General features: G+C 37.6%; 1 protein-coding gene across 3 annotated transcripts; it reads right to left on the bottom strand.

Annotated features, from left to right (window-relative positions):
* Positions 1 to 1,037: 1,037 nt before the first annotated feature.
* On the bottom strand, positions 1,038 to 22,063 carry GALNT3 (polypeptide N-acetylgalactosaminyltransferase 3). 3 transcript variants are annotated; one of them, XM_053948159.1, is made up of 11 exons: positions 21,972 to 22,063; positions 13,783 to 14,377; positions 12,267 to 12,439; positions 10,995 to 11,144; positions 10,509 to 10,743; positions 9,662 to 9,779; positions 9,077 to 9,277; positions 7,872 to 8,003; positions 7,153 to 7,254; positions 4,401 to 4,553; positions 1,038 to 3,955 (listed from the first exon to the last, which is right to left on the bottom strand). In XM_053948159.1, the coding sequence occupies exons 2-11, from the start codon at positions 14,289 to 14,291 to the stop codon at positions 3,833 to 3,835; spliced, it is 1,896 nt and encodes a 631-aa protein (XP_053804134.1). In that variant the 5' UTR covers positions 14,292 to 14,377; positions 21,972 to 22,063; the 3' UTR covers positions 1,038 to 3,832. The 3 variants fall into 3 exon arrangements, 2 of the variants coding, with proteins under 2 accessions (XP_053804134.1, XP_053804135.1); XR_008431914.1 differs by lacking the exon at positions 1,038 to 3,955 and adding an exon at positions 6,417 to 6,775 and having other exon boundaries at positions 4,473 to 4,553; XM_053948160.1 differs by lacking the exon at positions 9,077 to 9,277.
* Between the last annotated feature and the right edge of the window lie 144 nt (positions 22,064 to 22,207).

Raw genomic sequence — 22,207 nt, 5'->3', positions numbered from 1 at the left:
ACTGATGATCAGCATTGCTTCATTAAGAAAATAATTAACAATCTCTGCTACCTTTTTATTCTGATATTTATTCAAACTGAGATGCACGTTTATAAAAAGCAAGTTGTCCTTAAGTTTGCTTATATGATGAATTACGTATAGCTAAATTGTGTTTAAAAACCTATAAAGATGAGCTGTTGTGCTCTAGATTATAAAGAAGTTCTCAAAGGAATTAGGGTATCACTCGGTAGAGGTCTATTGGGAGTCCCATATTTGCTATTAGACTGCTTTTGGCATTGCCATGAACTGTGGCTAAAAGGGCTGCTCCAGGGCTTGCTAAGCCATACTGATACAACAAAAAACAACTTTCAACACTGGTACTAATTCAGGTTCCCAGGATGCCCACTCAGAAGTAGGAAGATTTAACACTTGTAAGTTGATCTGTTAGTAGCACTCATGTTATCTGTACTCACCCTAGAGTAAAGCAGCAATTATTCCCAAGGGGGATAAAAAAAAATCCTCCAGTATGGCAGGCTGGCAAATTCCTACTGCAGTGAATGGTGTCATAACCAGGTGGAACCACAAGCAACCTGTAGGGACCAGTTGTTCTCAGGCAGTAGTACCCAGAGCCACAGGCCCTGAAGTCCCAAAAGATTTATGACCTGCTTCGTCCTGCTGGGAGCGTGGCTCAACTGGCCTGGCCTGAAGTCAAGCCTTCTTCAGCACTTGTGGTTACTCCCAGGATGTGTAAGAGAGCACAGTGAGATGGAGGTTAACACTGATGCCAGCTGTTCTAGTAACTGTCAGCAGTTTATACAGCCATCTGATTGAGGTACCAATTTTTACATGATGCTTATGCAATACTATTCACCTTTGTCCCCTTCATGGGGCAGAGAAGAGCATTGTAGTATTACTGAAAGACTTCTGGCTTAAAAAAAACCCCAAAAGACATAAAAGAGCCAGAGAACCCCTCTGCAACACACTGCTTTTCAGCAAGCTTTTCTAATGATTAGAAACTATTAGCCACTTTCAAGAGAAAATTAGCAACAGCCAGAAGATGCTGCTCCTTTTTTATTAGCTAAAAAAAACCCCGAAATCCAACTTCCTAAACTTCTAGTCATATTTACAGATCTCTTATTGCTCTTTTAGTATTATATGATCCCTATACACACACACACACAAATATTTGGGAAGTGCAGTAGTCACTGTGACCTAAAAATTAATTTCAGATTTTCAAACAGAACAGAACAAAAAAAGTCACTTAAAATTTTCCTCTACTTATAGATCTGCTTCCGTCTTTTCTGGCAGTTTGTAGAGAGTCCAAGTAAGACTGAACTGCTGTACTAGGTACTGCAAAATACAGACTAAAATGTCACCGTTTAAGGAATTATGATAGTTAACATGCCATAAAAAAATATTGTATGTATTTTGTACTAGTGACCTATGTTAGTCCGGAAAAGAAGTATCAAAAAATGAAAGGAAAATCTTTAAAAGACCATTTTAAAATCACAGGATTAATTTCCCTTTCTATATCTAGAACTAAATACAAAATATAATAACTAGGTGAAATGCTATACCTAATATCTGCAAAAAAACTCTACATATATTGCTATATCTGCAAAAAACCCAAAAAATACAAAGTGGAGCTTCTCTAGCATTGCTTAGGAAGAGGTTCCTACTTCCAAGTGCAACAGAACACTTGCTTCCTTGCAATTTAAATTCTACCCTGGTTTGAAATGTTAGCTCTTAATAAAAACTCAAACAAATGGCAAAAACCCAACTGATAATGAGCAGATAAATTGTGTTTCATATGTGCATATCCCAGTATGACAAGCTTCTAAGAGAAACAGGTTGCATGAAGAAATTATCCTTTAGTGATTTTAAAAATAATGCATTTTCTGTTTAACATGAACTGAGAACGAAAAGAATAAGTACTTTTAAACTGGTACGTTAAATACCTTGTCTTCTAGAACAGGTTCCTTGGACACTGAGTTTCCATTCCATACCTAAGGTTCAACACAACACAGCTGCTCTCTGTGTAATCTCCCATCCTCTATTCATATTCAACAATTTTCTCATTGACCTGCATTATATTTTTACTCAACTCCCCTATTTTATCAAGTGCATACATTGGCCTTCAAATATTGGTTTGATCTGCAAAAGTAATAATGCTTTGCATTCCGTTACCAAATGAAAACATCAGAGGATACAGGCAGATCTTTGTGCAATGTTGTTCCACACCCCATTCCAGTTTCAGTGGCATAAATAATCCTTCCTGGTACAGTCTTTTCAACAATTTCTGTTCACTCTGTATCAAGTTCTTTTAGTCGTACAGCTTTAACTTCATGGGATACTCTCAACAGGTGTCTCCAAAAGCCTTACAAAAGCTGAGACACAACTCAAAGGCAATATCAAGCCCGAAAAATAAATTAGCATTAAAAAGCTTCTGGCAAATTATCACTGGTCCTTGCTTATACACTTTTTTGTCTTTTAGATAACTTATAAGTACTGAAAGAAATTTTTCTTGCTGTTATTCAGAAAATGAACTCATTAATCAGGTACCATTAAATTACGAACAGGCTCCTTCCCCACCACAGAAGTAAAAAAACCCACATCATCATCCATTCACCCACCAGACTTAAGTTAGCATTTATCTGTAATGATATTATTTAATGCTAGGACAAAAGAACAGATTTATTATTGGTGTATTTTTGTCCTATTCAGACTTTAATACCCACGCCTTCAAATTTATTCTCAGCTTTAGATTTGATCATGCAGCCAAATACTTTTGTCTTCGCTTTGTAAGTTTTAAAAAAATTATTATATATTTGATTATGCTATATTATTTTATATAATCAGCAGAATAGTTAGGAATGCCAAGGTCTCACTCGGACGGATAAATCTGATATCAATCCTTTGCAAAAGGGGAAACAGAAACAAGAAAAAAAATATTAATATGCAAGTGTTGGCACAAGAAATTACTTATGGATAAAATTAGAAACCTGTGAGGTAAATATTGCATAAATCACTAGAAGGAGGGGCAGAAGTTTACTAGATAACATGTAATTTAAAAGCAGCAATGAACAGAATGCTTAAAAAAATGTATGAACGTTAAGCAGCTCAGAAGCCTACTAAAATACAACTTTGTAATAATTTTTTAAGTCCATGAAATATAAAAAAACCTATACAGGAAGTTTTGGCTAAACAAGATTAGTATCAAAAAACGCAGATTTTCCATAAAAATAATCATAAATACATATTTTAGTGAGAATTACTTTTTTCTTCTACAAAACAACTGACTTTCTAGAAGCTGAGCACAATATGGTATCCTATTTGGCTTTGACCTGATGGTCTAATTTTCCAAGTGAAGAAACTTAAAAAATATTGAGAAAGTTTCACTGAGTAAATTATTAAAAAAAATAAAAGTCAGCCATTTGAGCATAAAAACATACATATAATGTGTATTGGGTTTTAGACAGTAGACAATAATTTCTCACGACACTACAGAGAAAATTAGTCTTCTTCAGAAGTACTTACAGTACGTCAAAAAAACCCCACATATGGCCCCTAAGATAAGAGAACTAATAGGATCCATAAATCAGTGGTCAACATATAAAGTCTTATCATAGAAGTATTGTAAACAAAATATAACCAGGATCCCAATTATCTTTGGTATATCAGACTCCCAGGGAATCTCTTATGACACATTTTATATCCAACTTAAGAGGGAAAAGAAACTGTTTAAACATTTTGCATTTAAACTATCACATAAAAATCCAGTATATGTATATGATCACAGTTCAGAATGGTTCTTTTCTTTTAATAAAATGCTTCTGGCCTATAATATCAAATCTTAATCATTCTGGCCAAAGATCCATTTCTGGAAAGGGTCTGATGGATTACAGGATGCCAAACTTGGATGCTCTCCATTTCCTGTAAGGCACATATGTAGTGCTTCATTGTATAGAGTTTGATCCTAAAGTGAAGAAAAAAAGGAGGAAAAAAAAAGTGAACAAACAATGAACATGCTAGTTCCCCCCACAGTTCTTCCCCCAAGCTGGTGCTAAAGAGTAAGCTCATACAGGTGGTGCAGAGGGGGCTAGAAAATACATAAGCAGTATATAAGTGCCAACTTGCTTTGTTAGGAAAACTTTGTAAAATATTTTAAAAATACCAAACATCTGAACTGACTTCCAGGTGGATGTCCAGACAAACACACTAAAGGGTATCAACTGTTTTTTTAAGTGACATTCCTACTAGTGACATCAAGTTTTGATCTGTAACGGAAACCTCCATTTTCCTGCCAGAATTAAACTTACATTTTTTTGGCTTCAGAGTTTTTGTTTTGTGGGTGTTTTTGCTTTTATGGAAAATCCAAAATTAACTAATAAAAATGCCATTTCACTGCACAGGATATGTACCTTCTGGTGCAGCCACTGCTCCTCCCCAACAGCAAAGGTTTTCTGGCCTTTGTAGGTGCACTCACGAAGCTGCACAGGTCCCTTGGAAGCATGCAGACAAAGCTCCTTCTGAATGTTATGGCGAATTTCGTGGTGTGCAGAATATTCAAAGTACTATTTAAATAATTTTTTAAAAATTTTGGTAAATAAACAACAAGAAAAGTATTAAACTAAATTAAGCCTTTCAAATTCCCATCACAAAATAATACATTTCTTATTCAAAAATTTGAGACTACAGAATAATTCCTCTGATTTCTAGCATAGACAGTTCAAAAGTGTTTTCAAAACTAAAAGCAGTTTTTAGTAGTAATGCAATACTAATTTATACTAGTATGTATAAATTGGAAATAACATTTGCTGCATGTGTACTGTGATGCAAAATCTTACTCCCACACAGGCCTTATATAATTCAAGGAGACAAACTGAAGAGTAAAGATATTTTAAGATAACTTAAATTTTGGCATTTCTTAACTAAAAATCTGAATTAAATAAATTTTGTTGTTAGATTTTGGTTTTTCTTAGAGCAACCAAAAAGAAAAGTTGTCACAGGAAACAATACTGATTGCTGTATGCCAACTTTTGCTGCTTGAGCCAAACAATAAATGTGAACAATAGGATGCTGTTACATCCTCTTGTGAGGTAACCATTAGAAAATTATAAGCATGTATTTTGTGAGCTCATTTTACCATGATTTCCTGACAGCAGAGTACTCCTAAGGCTCACCTGTAAGTCTGATCCTAACAGGGATTTACTTCTAAAAGTTACAGACGCAGCTGTTCTTTTACCCCTTCAGCCCTAACCTAACATTAGGTCTCTCTTCCTTTTCTCCCACATTTACCAGCAGAGTCCCTAACATTACATCTCACTGCTACTGTTTCTTGCCCCTGGATGTCAGCCACCTTCATCATATCTTTCCTTTGAATATTAAGGCCAGGCTCAGTTACCCTCCTTGGCCTTCTGTTTTCCAGTGGTCAGCAATCACCTTCTCACTACCTTGGAGACAATGGGAACAGCACTGAGGAACAAACAGGCATCTCACTCTTAAGACTCTATGACCAACATTAGTCCTCAAAACAGGCAGTGAAGGAGTGACCTGCTTAGTCATTTAGCTCTCAGACACAGTAACTTACTCTTCATCTGGTAAACTGACTTAATCTGTCCTGATTTATTTTTGGAACTTCATCTCTGCAAGCCCTGAAAATAATGACTTGAAAGCTATGTTTGGAACTTTATTAATTTTGGATATTGAGATGGGCATGTTTCCAGCCTCCAATATTCTAAAAAGGAAGAATAATGCACAACTGATGTACAACTCTGAAAACTATGTTCTCTTTTCTACTCCCATTTCAAATCTATAGACGAAGATGACAGCATGGAAAATATCAGCCTACACTGCTGAAAGTCTGGTAAAGAACAGAGGACAACTGAAAACAAAGCATTGTAATGAGAAGGGTTAAGTAAGCAAATACGCATCTCTTAAGCATTACCAGCAAAATCAGTTCTCTGAAGGCCAGCATTTAAAGGGATTCAGACTTATTTTGTAGCAGAAGGGAAAACAAAAAACATAACACTTGAAAGAATAGAATTTTAGTATAGCCCAAGATAACTTAAGAGAACTATAGAAGCATACAGCAGATCTCTTAATACAATGTCCTTCTACAGTGTTCCCAAATGTGAACACTGTGACAATGTGAAAAGGCTAATATTATTATTATTATTTATATTAAATAGTATTAATCCACAATCGAATAAAACCCCAAATTCAATCCCGTAAAAAGCTAACATAACAGGGTAGTTCTTAATCTAGATAGCATGCCATGTCTCACAAAAAATGATTAGGAAGAAAATATCACCATAGGATTATGTGCCACAGTGCCATCAATGGATGTCTTTTAAGATTGAAAAGAAATTATGAACACCCTCCCCCCCATAAGATACCAATTATATTCTAATAAAAACTTTTAGACCTTTGCTGACCTTTAATTATTAAGGATCACTTTTAAGGGCAACAGAGAAGTGTGCATTTCTGGGCATGGAAGGAGATGTTCTTTTGTTAGTGTTACAGTAATGAGAGAACGATTCAGTATCTGACATCTATTGCAAGTCATATTGTAGAAGGAACAGAGCACCATTGCTGCTCCAAGAGCTATGGACCAAAGAGAGCTCCTCTTGAACAAATGGAATCATATTATTCACTTGCATTAGCCAGTACAGGATAGGCCACTTTGACCTCACACTGTGAGGCTGCAAGCGTGATAGGGAAGGTGGCTCAGGCCTGGACACTTGGTCTCCCATTGGCCGGATTCCAACCAACATCTTCCTTGACAGTGCGAGTCCTGGTGACAGAGAAAGAAGCAATAGGAGGAAGCATAAGGAAAGGAAGAATTAAGAAGACAACACTTATAAGACAGGAGTAAGGGTGGCATGAAAAGGTTTTGCACAGAAAAGAAAGGGCAAGTGAAGCAGTGCAAGTGTTGAAATCTGAATTTGTATACTGCAGTTAAAACATTAGAAACACGACATGACGAGTGGTATGGAATTTTTCTTTAAATATATATATATAGGAATTAACTGTTAAAGAAAATAAAGGAAGTAGAAGATAAGGAGAGAGAAATTGTATATTAAAAATCAGTCAATTTCTCTAAAATTAAAGTTTTTATATGATAAAGCTAGAGTAGAAGACAGAATAAAAATCAGGTATTAAATATTTTACCTGGTTTCCCCCAAGTCCATGACAAGAATACATAATCAATGGTTTGCCACCATGGTTATTTTCACCAACATCCAGACACATGCGGTTACCTATATTTTTTAACTAAAGAAAGGGTGTTGTCAGGATAAAAAAGCTCAGTGGAATCACAGAAATTCAAACTGTCTCAGTCATAGACAAAAGTCACCTTTAGTTTAACAACAATTACAGCTGTTAGTTCATTTTTACTTTCTGCTATGCTCAAATCTAAAAATCCTGTTTCCTCAGGTAATCTTTTCCAACTAAAAGCCTAGTAACTACAGTCACACATGGAGTTATTAGCCTGCTCTGTACAATGTTACTGAGATTCAAATCACAGTTTGAACAGATACACATAAAATATTTAAAACAGGAGGAAGGGGAAGTTTTATTTGCAAATACACGCTAAAAATTCATTTCACCTCAAGCTAAGAGGTTACTTTTTTGTTTGTTTTAGCAATGCAATGTCTAAAGTTATTTGGCAAGGAAAAAGACATTTGACATAAATGAAAAATGAAAATGACACAGCTATTGACAAAGCTATAAAAGGTATGCAGAAGAGATTCTTTGTCCAGAGTAGTGACAGAAAACCCTAGAGCAGTTAAAGATAGCTAAAGTCTAAAAGCTATGGCTAAGGTAGTACAAGAGATTAGCAAACTTCCTGGACTATGAAAAATATAGAAAGTAGTTAAAATTAAACTTACATATCCAGAAAACAAAGGATTCAGGTCTGGCACATACGCTTCTGGATAAACATTATTGAGGTACCAGGTAAAATTTTTACACTGCAGGCGCTGTCTTAAATCAAGTCTTTTTGATATGTCTCCAAATGTTTTCTGTTAGAGGAAAGGAGGAAGGATGGAAGATAAATATATTAACATTCACTTTGCACATGTAAAGCTATGATTTTCTGTGTAGTACTAGAAAGTTTTAAGCTTCCTTTGTTGATTTTTTTCTTGTTAATGCTGTACTACTACAGTTACTGCTGTCTTTCAGTGTCATAACACCACTGACATGCCTGCAGCATTTCAAAGCACTTGCAAGGAAAATACATTGCAAGATGGAAAACATAAAAGTATCTTTAGTCCCAAGAAAGTTTTAACAGAGTGCCATGAAGTGGGAAAGTGCAAGTAAGACCATACTGATTACAGCCATAAAGCCAACTGATCTCTCTAAAAGTGTAACCTGAAACAAACTGGATTGATGAAATAAGTAGCATAATATCTAGTACAATGTAGAATCTCCCAAACAAAATTCAGTTGTTTAGCTGCTGAACATGCTGAGGAAATGTAGTGCTTTCAGTGATACAACAGTCATAAAAATTTATCACGTGAAGGGGGAAAAACAGCTTCTAAAAGAAAACTTAGAATTCTACCTGGGCAGAAAACTTACAAAATAAACAAGTCAACACTCAACCTCAACCCCAAATACATGTTTACTTGAAAATAACTGACTTTTTAAGCAGATAGAGACAGGATGGTTATCCATCATCAAGTAACTTTTATTCTGCTGCTAAAGAACAACAAAACCTGCTTTTTCAGTAAGAATACTAAGCAACTTGAAACTAACAAGACATTTTTCTCACTCCAGAAAATAAGTTAGTTTACATTGTCTACACCCATTAGTTTCTCTCCTGTTCTTCTGGTAATTCCTGTACCTGCACAATGCAAACAACCCAGGAGAATGTATGAAAAAAACACCAATAAAAACCTCACCATATAAAATCAACATTCATCACCCAAACACTTAAGTTTTTTTCATGTCTGTTGGGGCTGCAGCATTAAGCAAACTAAACAGTCTTTTCATTAAGATATCTAGAATCCTCACATACTTTGTCAATAAATAACTTTTGCTCACCAAAACTCTCACCGCAGCAAGTGTGATTTCTAATACCACCACCACCACCTACTTGTTTCACAATTTTTGCTGCCTCTGTGTTTCTTCGGTAAAATATTTCTTTATATTCATCCATCCACACTTCTGCAAGGCGAACTTGATTACGTGTGATCACCTGAGTACCTTTTGGGAAAGTATGGGGACTCTTGCTGCGAAAGACATGGCCAACAACAGAGCAAGGCATGATCTCCAACTGTCCACCACATTGCCATACCTAATAATAACATTTAGTGTGTAAGTACACTGCAATTAGAACTCAGGGAGTGGGAAAAAAAAAAATCAGTAATACTTTTGTTTGCCAGAACACATCAAACCACTAGCAAGAGTACATGTATCAGGCATACCATTAGTGAATTTCCTAATCATAGAAACCCTGAAAACATACATTTAAGATAGCAACCCTAAAATCATTTAAAAAAAAATAAAAGCAGTTTAATGAGCATGTTTGTATTTTATTTCATAGGTAATTAGTAATTCAATTTTCCTTGTCCTAGTTGGCTGATTGAGCAGAGGAGTCAATATCTAATACTAATTTGTTTTCAAGTTCCCTGTACACTGTCAGCATAGAGGCAATTGCTAATTACGGAGCTAAACTTACTCTGAAAGACATTTCTATATTTTCACCTCCCCATATTTCCATTTCTTCATCATAGCTTCCAATGTGTTCAAAGTAGTCTTTTGATATTGAAAAGAGACCTCCAGCAAAGGTAGGTGTTCTGCAAAAACAAAATTTTACTGAGAAAGACAGTAGGGTTTTTTTTAAATATAGACGTGAAATCATGGTGCAACTGTTCCAGTAATTTTTCATGCACTTGTTAGTATTTCACTACAGTCATGCATATTCCTGGCATAGATAATACTTCTAGCACTTAAATATGCTCACATAGAGTCTCATTTGACAGCTTATTGCCATTTATTAAGAACTTGTTCAGACTAACAACTGCTGGTATAAAAGAAAGCATCAGGAAAGCAAACAAATTTTCTCTGTATGGAGGAAATCGATCAAAAGTACAACTCCTACAGACCAGTAACCTGTCTGTGGACAAAGCAGGTACAATTATCATCAAATGCACTACTGCATCAGCCGAGTATCTGGGTGCTCTGACCCTTTTTGTCATTCTTTCAAGTAAAGTGAATGAAGAGACAGAATCATTGTACTGTCTCTGAAAAATAACTGTGTATAATCCTCCTCTGCGCCTCCCCTCTAGGGATATAGGCAATTTCCACTGTATGTAGAAGAAGTAATGCAGAGCAATTACTATCTTGATGAGGCTATATTTTTATGAAAGTTTTAAAATGTGGTTCTTAAAGAAAGTATTACAAAAAACATCCAAGATGCTGTCTGATTATATTAATTTGAAAAACTAATTTATTTACAAACTATCATTCATAAGATAAACTCCGTGAAAACAGAAGGATTTAAATAGTATTCAAATTATGTTTACCTAATTGGATAGGTTTCATCCTTTCTTCTTTTATTCTCATGTTTAGGAAGAGACTCCCATCCAAATGACAAACTCCAATCAAAATTTCCTCTGTTGTGGCTATGCACATAAGGAGATGGTTTACTGAATTCAAAGGTATTGAGATCAATAGAAGCAATGTCAGGGCTTACAACAGCAACAGGATTCTCAGCTATTCTTGCCAATAATGGCTCTAACCAGCCATAAAAGCATTCACCTGTGGAGAAAGTGGGAAGACTGAATTTTTGCTTGGCTATGAAGTAGTACACAGGGTATGTTTTAACATGTCCAGCAAGCCAATGTGGACTATTTTTAAATAGCATTGCTAATTATACTTTCAATAATATGAAATAGCAATAGAAAAGATTATATATTGCTAACATTTATAATTCATTAAAAAAACGCAACATTAAATTAAAGACAACAGCATTATAAACCTGACCTGACATATTTCCAGGTTACACTTACAATGAGCATCCAGGAAGGTAAGGGTCTCTCCTGTTGCTACTGAAGCTCCCAACAACCGTGCAGTGATCAGACCTTTTCTTTCCTTCTGACGGACTACTTTAACTATCTGAAACTGTTTCACATATTCATCTAGTTTATCATGCAGGTACTCTGGAAAGAGAAATCAGTGTCAGGATATTCAGCGTATACACATGCCACTGCCCAAATGTTACACTATTAAGTGAACAAGATAAACAACTCACTCCAGAAATCATCTCAGTGTCAAAGCCATAAGAATTCCTATCTCCTGAAGTTATTTTTAAGGGCTGAGTATTCTGGGGGTAGGGGTGTAGGAAGAGGTGACCAGCAGAGAACAGGAGATGGAACATTATATTAATTCTGAACAAGAAAGGATGTGCTAGTCCATCTCTGCTGCAGTGCTAACCATTTGAATACCAATTCCATTTTCACAGCAAATGGATCGCGTACTTACATTATCTGCAGAACATGCAAATTCTTTCTTTAATGATGGCACATTTAAACAGTTTTCAAAGGCTACAGTATTTACAACAGCCACAGAAGCCATATAAAAAACTAATTAAGTGTTCAGATTTTGAGAAAAAAACCCACATCTCTCATGAAACATCTCACATCTTTTTTATTCTGCCCATCCTTAGTATTAAACTGTACTACTGAACATACTTCACATCCAAGTGTCCCAAAGCACTCAATACAGACTTGCAAAGTTTTTTGAACTTGCATTTGTGATCACACTAAGTACATATCTAATTATTTTTGAGACTCAACTAGTCCGTTGAAGATTATTTTGCCATTAAATAATTTTTGCTTTCTGATAAAGACACTGCCCTTCATATTAATGAAATTTATTTACATAAAGACAACCACTATGATAAAATACAAATTTCTACAAGTCTGGGCCAGTTTATACTTGGATACTTTCTTCTACAAATTGCAATTGGTTTGAAACACAAATAACAAAGTTACTTGTCATGCAAGCAGTTATGCAGGCAAATCAGCATCAGAATTGGAAAAAGCAGAAATGGAGTTTAAAAACCTTTTAGAGCACAGGAATTTCATATTTGACTACCTTATGGAAAAATAAGGTGGGGGAGGGCTATTTTATTAAAAAAAAAAAAGAGAAAGAAACAAAACCGCTTAGAAGACTGTTATACAGTCAATAGTGGTAAAGATCCTCTTAGCTAATTTATCTGCAATCCTAACCTCTTCAATTAAAAAAAACAAAAACAAAGCAAAAGCAGGAAGACTTCTTACCATCTACACTGGCATCATCCACCAAAATAATCTCTTTCAGCAGTATGGCAGGAGATGTGTACATCACACTGTGGACAGTTCTGAGCAGAGTTGACCATGCTTCATTATGGAAAACAATGATAATGCTGGTGGTTGGCAATGGTGGGCAACGCCTAAACTTTTGCTCAATGCATCTACAAATTAGAAAGTGTCAGGGGTTACAAAATGGACAATTTTTTACTCAAACTCTTAAACTTTTTTTTCTGGTACAGAACTTTATAACTATAGACATTAAATAGTTCTGCTTTTCTGCTTTCTGTCCTAGCTTTGGAGTGCAAAGGTAGGTACTTCAACTAGAGCAGCTGATCAGAATAGTTTTTAAAGTATCATGACAGAGAATTGAACAACTTAGTTTTGCTTCTGTCTCACACACATATTGAGTAAATTTCATATAATACCCAGGCCTTCTTCAGGAAAAAAAGTTATTTTATTGAGAGCAGCAGGTACTGACTGAGCTAACTTAAAAGTTACCATTACTGCTGAACCCTAAGAATACAAAGAAGAATATTTATTAGAAAAATATAGAGTTTGCAAGTAAAAATATAACCTATCTAATTCAAATTTCAAAGCTTTGTAGAAATGCTATGTAAGCCTTAGGGCAGCATGTCCCATTCAAGGATACAATTTTAAACCCATACTTTTTCAAGACTGACATATCCTAAACATAACTTTAGATCCAATGGCAAGTCAAGATGACAATGCTGTATTCATAAGTTGCACACTTAATGTTTATGGTCTGTCAGCTTTAGGGCCTGGAGGACACCCCAAGGTAATAACCACAGTCCTTGCCCCACAAAATACACAAGCAAAGCCTCCCCAGTTATGCTCTAGGAGGGGTTATGGTGAGCTGCACTGTGTGCATCAGCAGCAGCTCAGTCAGTTCAGCCACTTCTGGCACAGATGTCTGACAACATTTCACCTGACACTGACTGCTCATAACTGAAACCCACTCCCCCTTTTTCCCCAAGTCCTACAGTCTACAATTAAAAAAATTCTTCAATATTACAAGATTGCTGCTAAGATCATCCATTCCCTTGTTCAACAGTTTACAAATCCAAATTTATTAAATTATACCTACATTCCTAATTCATTAAATTAAACGATGTAGTTTTACTAATACTGAATGCTAAAAAAATGAGGGGTGGTGTTTTAATTGGAAAAATGTTGAAACCACATTTTTAGTTTTATTCTAAATAAAACTAAGCAGGCTTCCTGAAAGTTACTCAGAAATTTTAGCCTTAAAGGCAAAATCAGAACACCTTATTTAAATATGGTTACTCTGAATTCAAAACCATGAAAGAAATGATCTTTTCTAAACATTCTTGGCTTTGGCACTGTGGATCACTACGTACAGCCAATCATTATGTATAGCTAGGACACTTTCCTAAACTATCACCTACTGCTGAACTCAAATCACTTTGCAGGCTGTATTTCTGAGAAGTTTTTCAACTATCAGGACATACACATTTCAACTTACTCAGGAGGTCGAGTGTCTGGTCCAAGATCTCGGTGTAAAGAAATCCTATCACTTGCAAATGCATTAAAACAGTGTTTCTCTTCTCCAACCTGTTTTTCTTTCTGCTCTTCTGAATTTAAGTTGATGGTTTTAAATGCTTTGCCAGAAGCTCCAGGAGCGTTAGGATCTTGAAGGGGCCGATCTAGAAAGGGTTTCAGTTCCACTGGAGTATAGTGCCCTGGCAAACAGTGTCTCTCTCCAGGAACCTTAGTTTGCTTAATGGGTGCTTTTATCTGCATTTTTGGCTTTGCACCTTTGATATTGTTCATAGCATTTAACATAAGACCTAATACGTGACTTTTCTTTCCAACAACTGGCTCAATCCCTGCTTCATCCTTAAAATCTTGAACACCAACTTCTCTTTGTAATAAAAATAAAAATACCAGAAAGACAAACACAATAATGCTAAACTTCCAAAGTTTCCAGTGAAAAAACGTCTTAAATAGTTTATGTGTCTTTTTCAAGGCCATTCTAGTTATAAAAATTTTCACACAACAGAAGTTTCTGTGAGTGTTGTTCTTCAAATATGTCACAGCATTTCTTGAAATTATAACACCTGTAAATTAAAACAAATAGTATTAATTTAGACATCTAGTATATTCAACTATGTAAAGCCATAAGAAATTAATGGAATTAATTCACAGCTCCTAAAAGTCAAACATTATGCATGCTACATCACTTAAATATACATCAAACCTAGTTCTAAGATACCCAAAATGCCCTTTCCCTGCTTTTTGCTTTGGGTTTTATTTGTTAAATACACTTCATATAGAAGAACACAGAAATCAGGCATACCATCACGAATAAAACAACATTTCTACACAGTGCCACTGCTTCAAGTTTGTTTTCTTCCAAGTAGTTTGTTTGAAATTAGAATAAAGTCTTATAGAAGCAGGGAATTTTAGTTAAATGATGGGACAGAAGACAAACAGGTGGCATCAATACATTAGTTCAAGCTGCATGTCAGAAAGAGCCATGTGGAAAGTGAACTAAAAGATATGAAAGACTTTTCAATCAACTTATTTCAACAATTTTCAAGTTTCCACCATTATTTTTTCACAGACAAGTAATTATTCACTTGCTTTCAAAGATGAAACTATGAAAGATATTTCAGGACTACCAAAATCCAAGTGATTTGAATTAAATTCTATCTGCCAAACTGGCACTTTACAAGGGGATACATTCTGCCACCAGCCTGAATAGCTGGAATAGCTATTCAGGGAATAGCAGAATTTTTGTCTAAATTGCATGTATGTGAATCAAGAAGAGAAATAAACAGCATCTAGCTAAAAAACACAGTTAGTTCCCACTTGCAAACTACTGACCACAAAATTGCAAAAACTACTTTTCTATTTGTTCCTCTGAAATACAAGTAGATCTTAACTGGAGTAATACATACTCAGGAAGAGATACAAGTCAGAGAAAACAACCCCCCCCCCCCCCCAACCCTTTACCTGCTTTTCTGCAGGAGAATCTGCAGGAGAAACTAAGCATCTGGAGTTCTTCACATTATACTGTTTTTCAAAGCTTATGTCAGCCTAATAAACCCATACATTCAAAATACAGTGTTTTTACCATAGAGTTATTGTTAAAAGAATGCAGAGGGGAAGCATATCAGATCATACTAAAAGGTACCAAAAACCATGCTTCTCAACTGAAAATTTCAAAAACACCAAACCAAACAAACCAGTCCACTTCACATATTATTTTCGCAATTTTCCTTACTGACGAAACATTTGAACTACAATATGGATACCTTTATATGGAACACTACAAATAAAAACTTTCTTCCCAATGAAAGGATTGCCACCAAATTACCAAACTGACAGATTGAAAAATGTCTTCTTGTTTTCTCACAATGTCTGGTGGGTTGATCTTGACTGGCTGCCAGACACCAACCCAGCCACTCTCTTGCTTTCCATCCTCAGCATGACAGTGGGGACAAAGATGGAAAATCACATGGGTTGAGCTAAGGACACTGTGATCACTTACCAGTTACTGTCACGTGGAAAACAGACTTGTAATGATGAATTTGAATTTACTGCCAATTAAAAATAGAGTAGGGTGGTGAGAAACAAAGGCTCAAACTACCTTCCCTGGCTCAGCTTCACTCCTTCATTCCCAATTCTTCTCTCTCCTTTCTGCCTAGTGGTGCAGAAAGAATCAAGAATAAGGGCTGTGGTTAGGTTGTAAGACTTTAGCACTTCTTCCTCTGCACACTTTCCCCCCGCTCCAGCACAGGTTCTCTCTTTGCAGTACAGTACTTCAGCATAAACTGCTCCAGTATGGGCCATCCATGGGTCACAGTTCCTGCCAGGATCTTGCTCCTGCATGGGCTCTCCACAGGCTGCAGCTTTCTTCAGGGTATATCCACCTGCTCTGGCCTGGGGTCCTGCACAGGCTGAAGAGTGGATACATCCTCTGGGGTGGTCCTTTCCTGGGCTGCACAGAAATTCTTCACTACAGTCTTCTCCATGAGCTGTAGGGGGAATATCTGCTCCAGTGCCTGGAATACCTTCTCCTCTCCTTCTTCACAGACCTTGGGTTCTGCAGAATTTCACATTTTTCTCACTCTTTCTCACAGCTGCTGTGCAGTATTTTTGACCCTTTCTTAAATACCTCATCACAGAGGCACCACCTGCTACACTGGGTGGCTCAGCTTTGGCCAACAGTGGGTCTATTCTACTGCTGGCTGGAACCAGCTGTGCTCAGCCCTGGACGAGACTGGCAGTGGGGGGGCAGCCCCATGTCTCTCAGCACAGAGGCCACCTGTGCAGTCATCCTCACCTCCTAACCTCGCCATGAGAATGCAATACACAACGTGAAACACCAACTCTAAGTACAGATCAGCACCCAGCATTGCAGGGACTACAGTCTCTGCAGGTTGCTAACCAGGAATGATTTCCTAACACCATCAAAAAGAAAAATCACATTGCTGTTTCAACAGTGCACCATGTACAAGCACATAAGATACTAGTAAATCTTAAAGCTTAGAAATCAATAAGCAACATACATATATCTTCCTCAAATGGAAAGAAAACATCTTAATATATATACCTCTATCTATCTATACATATATTTTAAATACATGATGTCATAAGAGGTATTGGAAACAAGAGAGATGTGGAGCATGTCACCACAAAACTTATAGGAAATGTGTCTGTCCCTAGAAAAGAACCTTCCCTCGAGTTAGGTGGGTTGTGGAAGACACAACTTAACCCTTTCAGTGTGGATTGTACACTCTACCAGCATACCAAGCAGAGAAACAAGTGCAATTATGTTTCTTTAAGAAAGGATCAAGTGACAGCCTTGGAATATTATGTGCAGCAAACACCAGGTGGACAGAGGCTTGACTGCCACAGCATACAGCAAAACCTTTTGATATAGACAAATGCTGAGTGTAGCTTTGTTGACAAAATATCTGATAGGGATATTGCTTACAATATGAGAAGAGTTCTTTGTCGCACAAAAGAGTAGCAGTTTCCAGAACAGAAGCTGCATTGTCCAAAGAACTTCTGCTATGAAAGCTGTATTTTACTTAGGGTTTTTACCAGGATCATTTTGTAGTCAGAAATACAATCTTTATTCTCCACAAATGCCTCTCACATTTTCATGACATAGCAATGTGTCAGCAAACACAGACCAAGCTACTATTCAATCCTCCAGGACATGATGAAGAAGTATGTGGCATGATTAAACTCCCTGGGGTGACTGTTCAGCAAAGCGTTTAATCTTCTATTCATTAGTGTTATTTTCACTAATAGTAGTCTGGATTCTAACAGCACTCTGAAATAACTAGCCCTAAACATCTGTAGTTGGATTTTTTTTTCTTTTTGAAGAAAATAACCAGAAAACTAAAATGTACTACTGAATGCTTCTAGAAGTGCCAAAAAGCAGCTGCTACACTACTTCAAACCACATCACATGGGCAGTGTGAGAATTCAATGCAGTCTATGTTACATTATGCCACCCACTGGTTCTGATGTCAGACTGTCTGCAAAAACTCTTACAAGAAAGCCTTGCTAATGTAGCCAACAAGTAGAAAACTGAATTAGCTTGATCTAAACAACACTGTAGAGAATAATATTTTATTAAAAAGTGAAAGTATCATTAAAACAAATCAGCAGAAATTCTTTCCAATCATGTGAGACAAAATTCATTAGGGTTAGGTAATAACAACATACTTGACCTCAGTTTTTTTAAAGAAAGTATTTTAAAATCTACTTTTCTTCTATACAAATGTTAAACAGGTTTCAAATGTTTCCTGACAATATTGCTTACAGGACATAAAAATCTAAAAGAATAAGTAAAAATACTAAAACCAAACCAAAACAAAAATCCTAAAAATGGGAAAAACAGGGGAAAAATCGATCAGAATTATTCTAATCAAAACCATTTAACTACATAACTTGGCTTCAACTTGATCTAATTCTTCTATAATTCAAGAAGCACAGTCTCATAAAAAGTTTGTCCATTTCTCCTTGTTATCAAAGCATACAATCCCTTCCTCAATCCTTAGAGTCCCCTTAATCAGAAGGTGGGTGTGAATAAAAACACTAAGCAAATACTTTAGGAAAAAAACCAAAGAAACCAGACGATGATCAACTGCTCTCACCAAATCAGCAAAAGTCCGACAAAGATATTCAGGATATTTTAACTATAAGAAGTGCTACTTCCACTACTAGCATTTCTGAATCTAAAATTCTAAACAGGGCTTTTTGTTTTCTTTGCATGAGTATCAATGTAGGTGCTGCTAAAACATTAGTTACTGAAATAATCAGTTTGGTAAATGATATTTTCATCTTCTACCACCATGGAAATTGATGCTTTTTTCTACTGGCAAATAAAAAAAAAAAAAAAAAAAAAAAAAAAAAAAAAAAAAAAAAAAAAAATCACTGAACAAAATTGTTTGCACTTCCTAGAAGTTCATCTCACAGGAACATCCAATCACATAAGCACCTTTGGTGACAGACTAAGAATCATCCAATTCAGAGTGAACCCTTCATAAAGGTCTAGCTTTATATGGAATATGAAGATTCTTCATAGAATAAAAACCATTCAAAAGCACTTCAGAAATTTGGGATAATTAAACAAGTTGCTTAAGTTTAGCAAACTATGCTACTGTTTACAAGAATATTAGCTCATGATTTAAATAAAGGAACAAATGATGAAATGTACAGAAGTTAAAGACTAAAGAGACATGAAAATGAGAAACAGAATCAGCTGTTTCGTTTCCATCTCCACACTTGCTTATCTGTTTCAGTCAGTTCTTACTGAATGCACTTCTAAATAGGGTACACATACCTAAAAGAAATAGAAATTCACAAACACCAGGTGCTGTTTCTCCCGGTACATTCTTTGAAGCTCAGCCAGTTAAAGAAAGTTGTTAGAGGAATTCTGCATGTGTTCAATTCCTAAACCTTCATTGTAGAAACATTAAGAGCACAGGTTATTCTAGTGAATACGGGATGAAACCTGCTTCACCGATTATGACAGAGAAAGGAGAAGCTGTACCTTCTGGAGGAATTTACTGAAGAAGCTGAAGAAGTTCTGAGCAATAGCAGCACTGCTTGCTAAAACAAACCTGGTCAGGTATTTCCTTCAGCAATTTCATTTAGATTAAAAAAAAAAAAAGACATGAGGAAAAACCCCAAACAAACCATCACCAAACCTCCTCCTATGTATTCTAATGGAAGTGCTTCAAACTCAAACTTTCACATGCTCTTTCAAAATTAGCATTACTACCGTTTTTCTACAGCCAAGCACTGTATGTCACAGGCAATTCCCTTTGACAATTGATAGCACAGTAAAAATACACAGTAACCATATGTTATAAAAATATTTATGGTTTATTTTTACAGACCTGGGACATGTAAATGACATGCACTTATCTCAAATTTAAATTTCACTCAACTCTGTAGTTTCCTTTTTTTCTTTGGTCAAATTGTTTTGGGCCTCCATTAAAATTATTTTAGACTGTCCCTAAAAATGCCATGATGAAAAAGTGAGCATGACAGCAGCTGTAAAGTGCTGTTTTAACTTAGAAGGATTAGTGTCTCATTTTCATTTAAGCACCAGAAGATAATGTCTGGACCATAACTAGAGGACTTTAGTTTGTTTACCTGATTATAGCAATGTTTCTAAGATAACCAAAACATCCAAGTATCAAGTGTAGGTCTTAAAATCACAGTTTTCTAACTGGCCTTAAACTTTTGTTTAAGTGATAAGCGTAAAGCAAAGAAAGTCTCCTCATGGGAGATTTACTGAGATTTACAGGGTTAGTGACTGCTAAACCAATCTTTGTTGGAAGACAGCTGTCTTCACTTTCCTCCTCTCCCCACTTCAGTGTCTCTTTCCAGATACATCTCACTACTGAATAATGTTAGTCCACTGTAGTTAGTCACTGATGCTAAAATTTAATTGCTAAATCACTGTCAGTGGTTTTGTGATATGATTCTCTGTAAGCAGAACTATTTCCTATGGTGCATGATCTCAGTGAGTCTTAGGGAAAATCAGACAATAGTAAGACAGACAGCAAGTGAACAGATCCATGCTTTACATGACTGAAAAAAATCTAGCACTTTATAGTTTAGAAACTTGAGGCACTTTTAGATCTTGTAGAAGACAGGCACAACAACGAGCAGATTAGGATGAGAAACTCTTAAGTGTTGGCAGGCAACTGATCAGCATTTCATACCGTGAACATGACTGTCTACATTGATTCCAAAAGAGGGAAAACCTTGGAGTTGGTAACAGCTCTTCGAACAGGCAAACCAGGCAGCAAACTTTGCAAAGCAGAAAAAAAAATATCTCAAAGCAATACAGTGTGTCACCTAGAATCACAGACACTAGGGAAATGTCACAGAGAAGGCAATTATACCTTGGTTCCTATTTTGACAGGGCTCAAGATATCCGGGCTGCTTCTGGTATTACCCCACCCCAAAAAAGGGACAAGTGACAATAGCAGTTATGAGGAGGAGAAGGAAAACTGGTCTTCTGCTCCTTCCCACAGTGCAACAAAAATAGCAGTTCAGGCTCTCCGTAACTAACTTAATTTTTACTTTGCTCTGTTATTGAGAAGCCTCAAGATGACAGTGGCAGATGCCAAACTGACCAGGCCATTGAGCAAACCTGGCTAAAAAAGGAAACCAAACCCTGTAAGTTCGCTGCTTTGTCTCAGGCTCTAAGTCTGGCAGCTCTGCAGTGTACCACTGCCTTTAGTCAAGACTGAATTGATCAATATAATTGATAATCTTTTAAACAAAGGAGGTCTTTTTGTTACAGAAGACTAACATATACAACACTACTGAGATGCATACATATTTGTATTTCCAGTAAGATTTTTTTATTTAACCAACTAAAATTTTTATTAACAAATTCTTCTTTGTAAAGGAGTATTTTACACAAAGTTAAAAAAAAATTAAAAATCCATGACACTGAGGTTATTAAATTTAAAGTACACTTCTTCTGTCAGTTTCCAGACCTAAGCAAACATTGTGTAAGTATTGTCACCTGCTGTGCAGAAGACTAACAAACTGCCGGAGTGGAGAGACAATGCGGTAACTCTTTAAAAGCCCTCTGAGTAGGATGAAATACACCAGAGTTATCTGGCAATGTACACAACTGGAATCACCCCGCCGTCCCGAATCAACACGGTACTTTGGGCAAACCCTTGGGCGGGATCCGTACGTGGCAGAGACACCTCCCTCGGTCAATACCTTCGGTTTGGACAGTGCATCCGGCCGGCACCTCCCGGAGCCCTGTGTCCGCACAGGCGGCAGCCCGGGCTGCTCCCCCACTCCACGTTGCCCCGGAGCGGAGCTCGCAGGGCTGGGCTGGGCTGGCCCGGTCCCGGGCAGGCCCCTGGGGCCGGCGGCCTCGGCGGGAGCTGAGGGCACCGCGCGTGGGGCGTGCGCCCAGGGGGCCGCTGAGGGGAACCCCCAGGGCAGCCCCGGCCCCGCGCCCCCCCCAGGACCGCTCCCGGACCTCACGGCTCCCGCCCGCCTGCCGAGAGCCGCCGGGCGCGCCCGCAGGGCTGCGGCCGGCGGTGGGGCAACGTCCGGTGCCGCTTCTCCCCCGCTCGCCGCAGCCCTTGGAGAGGCCAAGGAAGAGCGGCGCCGTGCGGTGCGTCCCGAGGTTCCCCCACTCACCTCGTCCGGCGGGAGGACGGCGAAGGCGCCGCCGAGCGAGCGGCACCGGAGCCCCGGGAGGCCGGAGCCGGGCGGGCTCTGCGGCTTCCGCCCCGCGCCCGCCAGGTGCGCGCGGCCGGCGCCGCGCCTGCGCTCGCGCGTCCGCGCCCCGCCCTCACCTGGCGCCCAGGTGCGCGTGCTGCGCCCATCCCGCGGCCGCGCCGCTCCGGCACTGCCGCCGAGCGCGCACCCAGCGC

This window comes from Vidua chalybeata, chromosome 7 (genome assembly GCF_026979565.1).
Source record: "Vidua chalybeata isolate OUT-0048 chromosome 7, bVidCha1 merged haplotype, whole genome shotgun sequence".
Lineage (NCBI taxonomy): Eukaryota > Metazoa > Chordata > Aves > Passeriformes > Viduidae > Vidua > Vidua chalybeata.
Note: the sequence above shows the minus strand (reverse complement) of the source record. Positions and strands in the feature narration are given on the sequence as shown.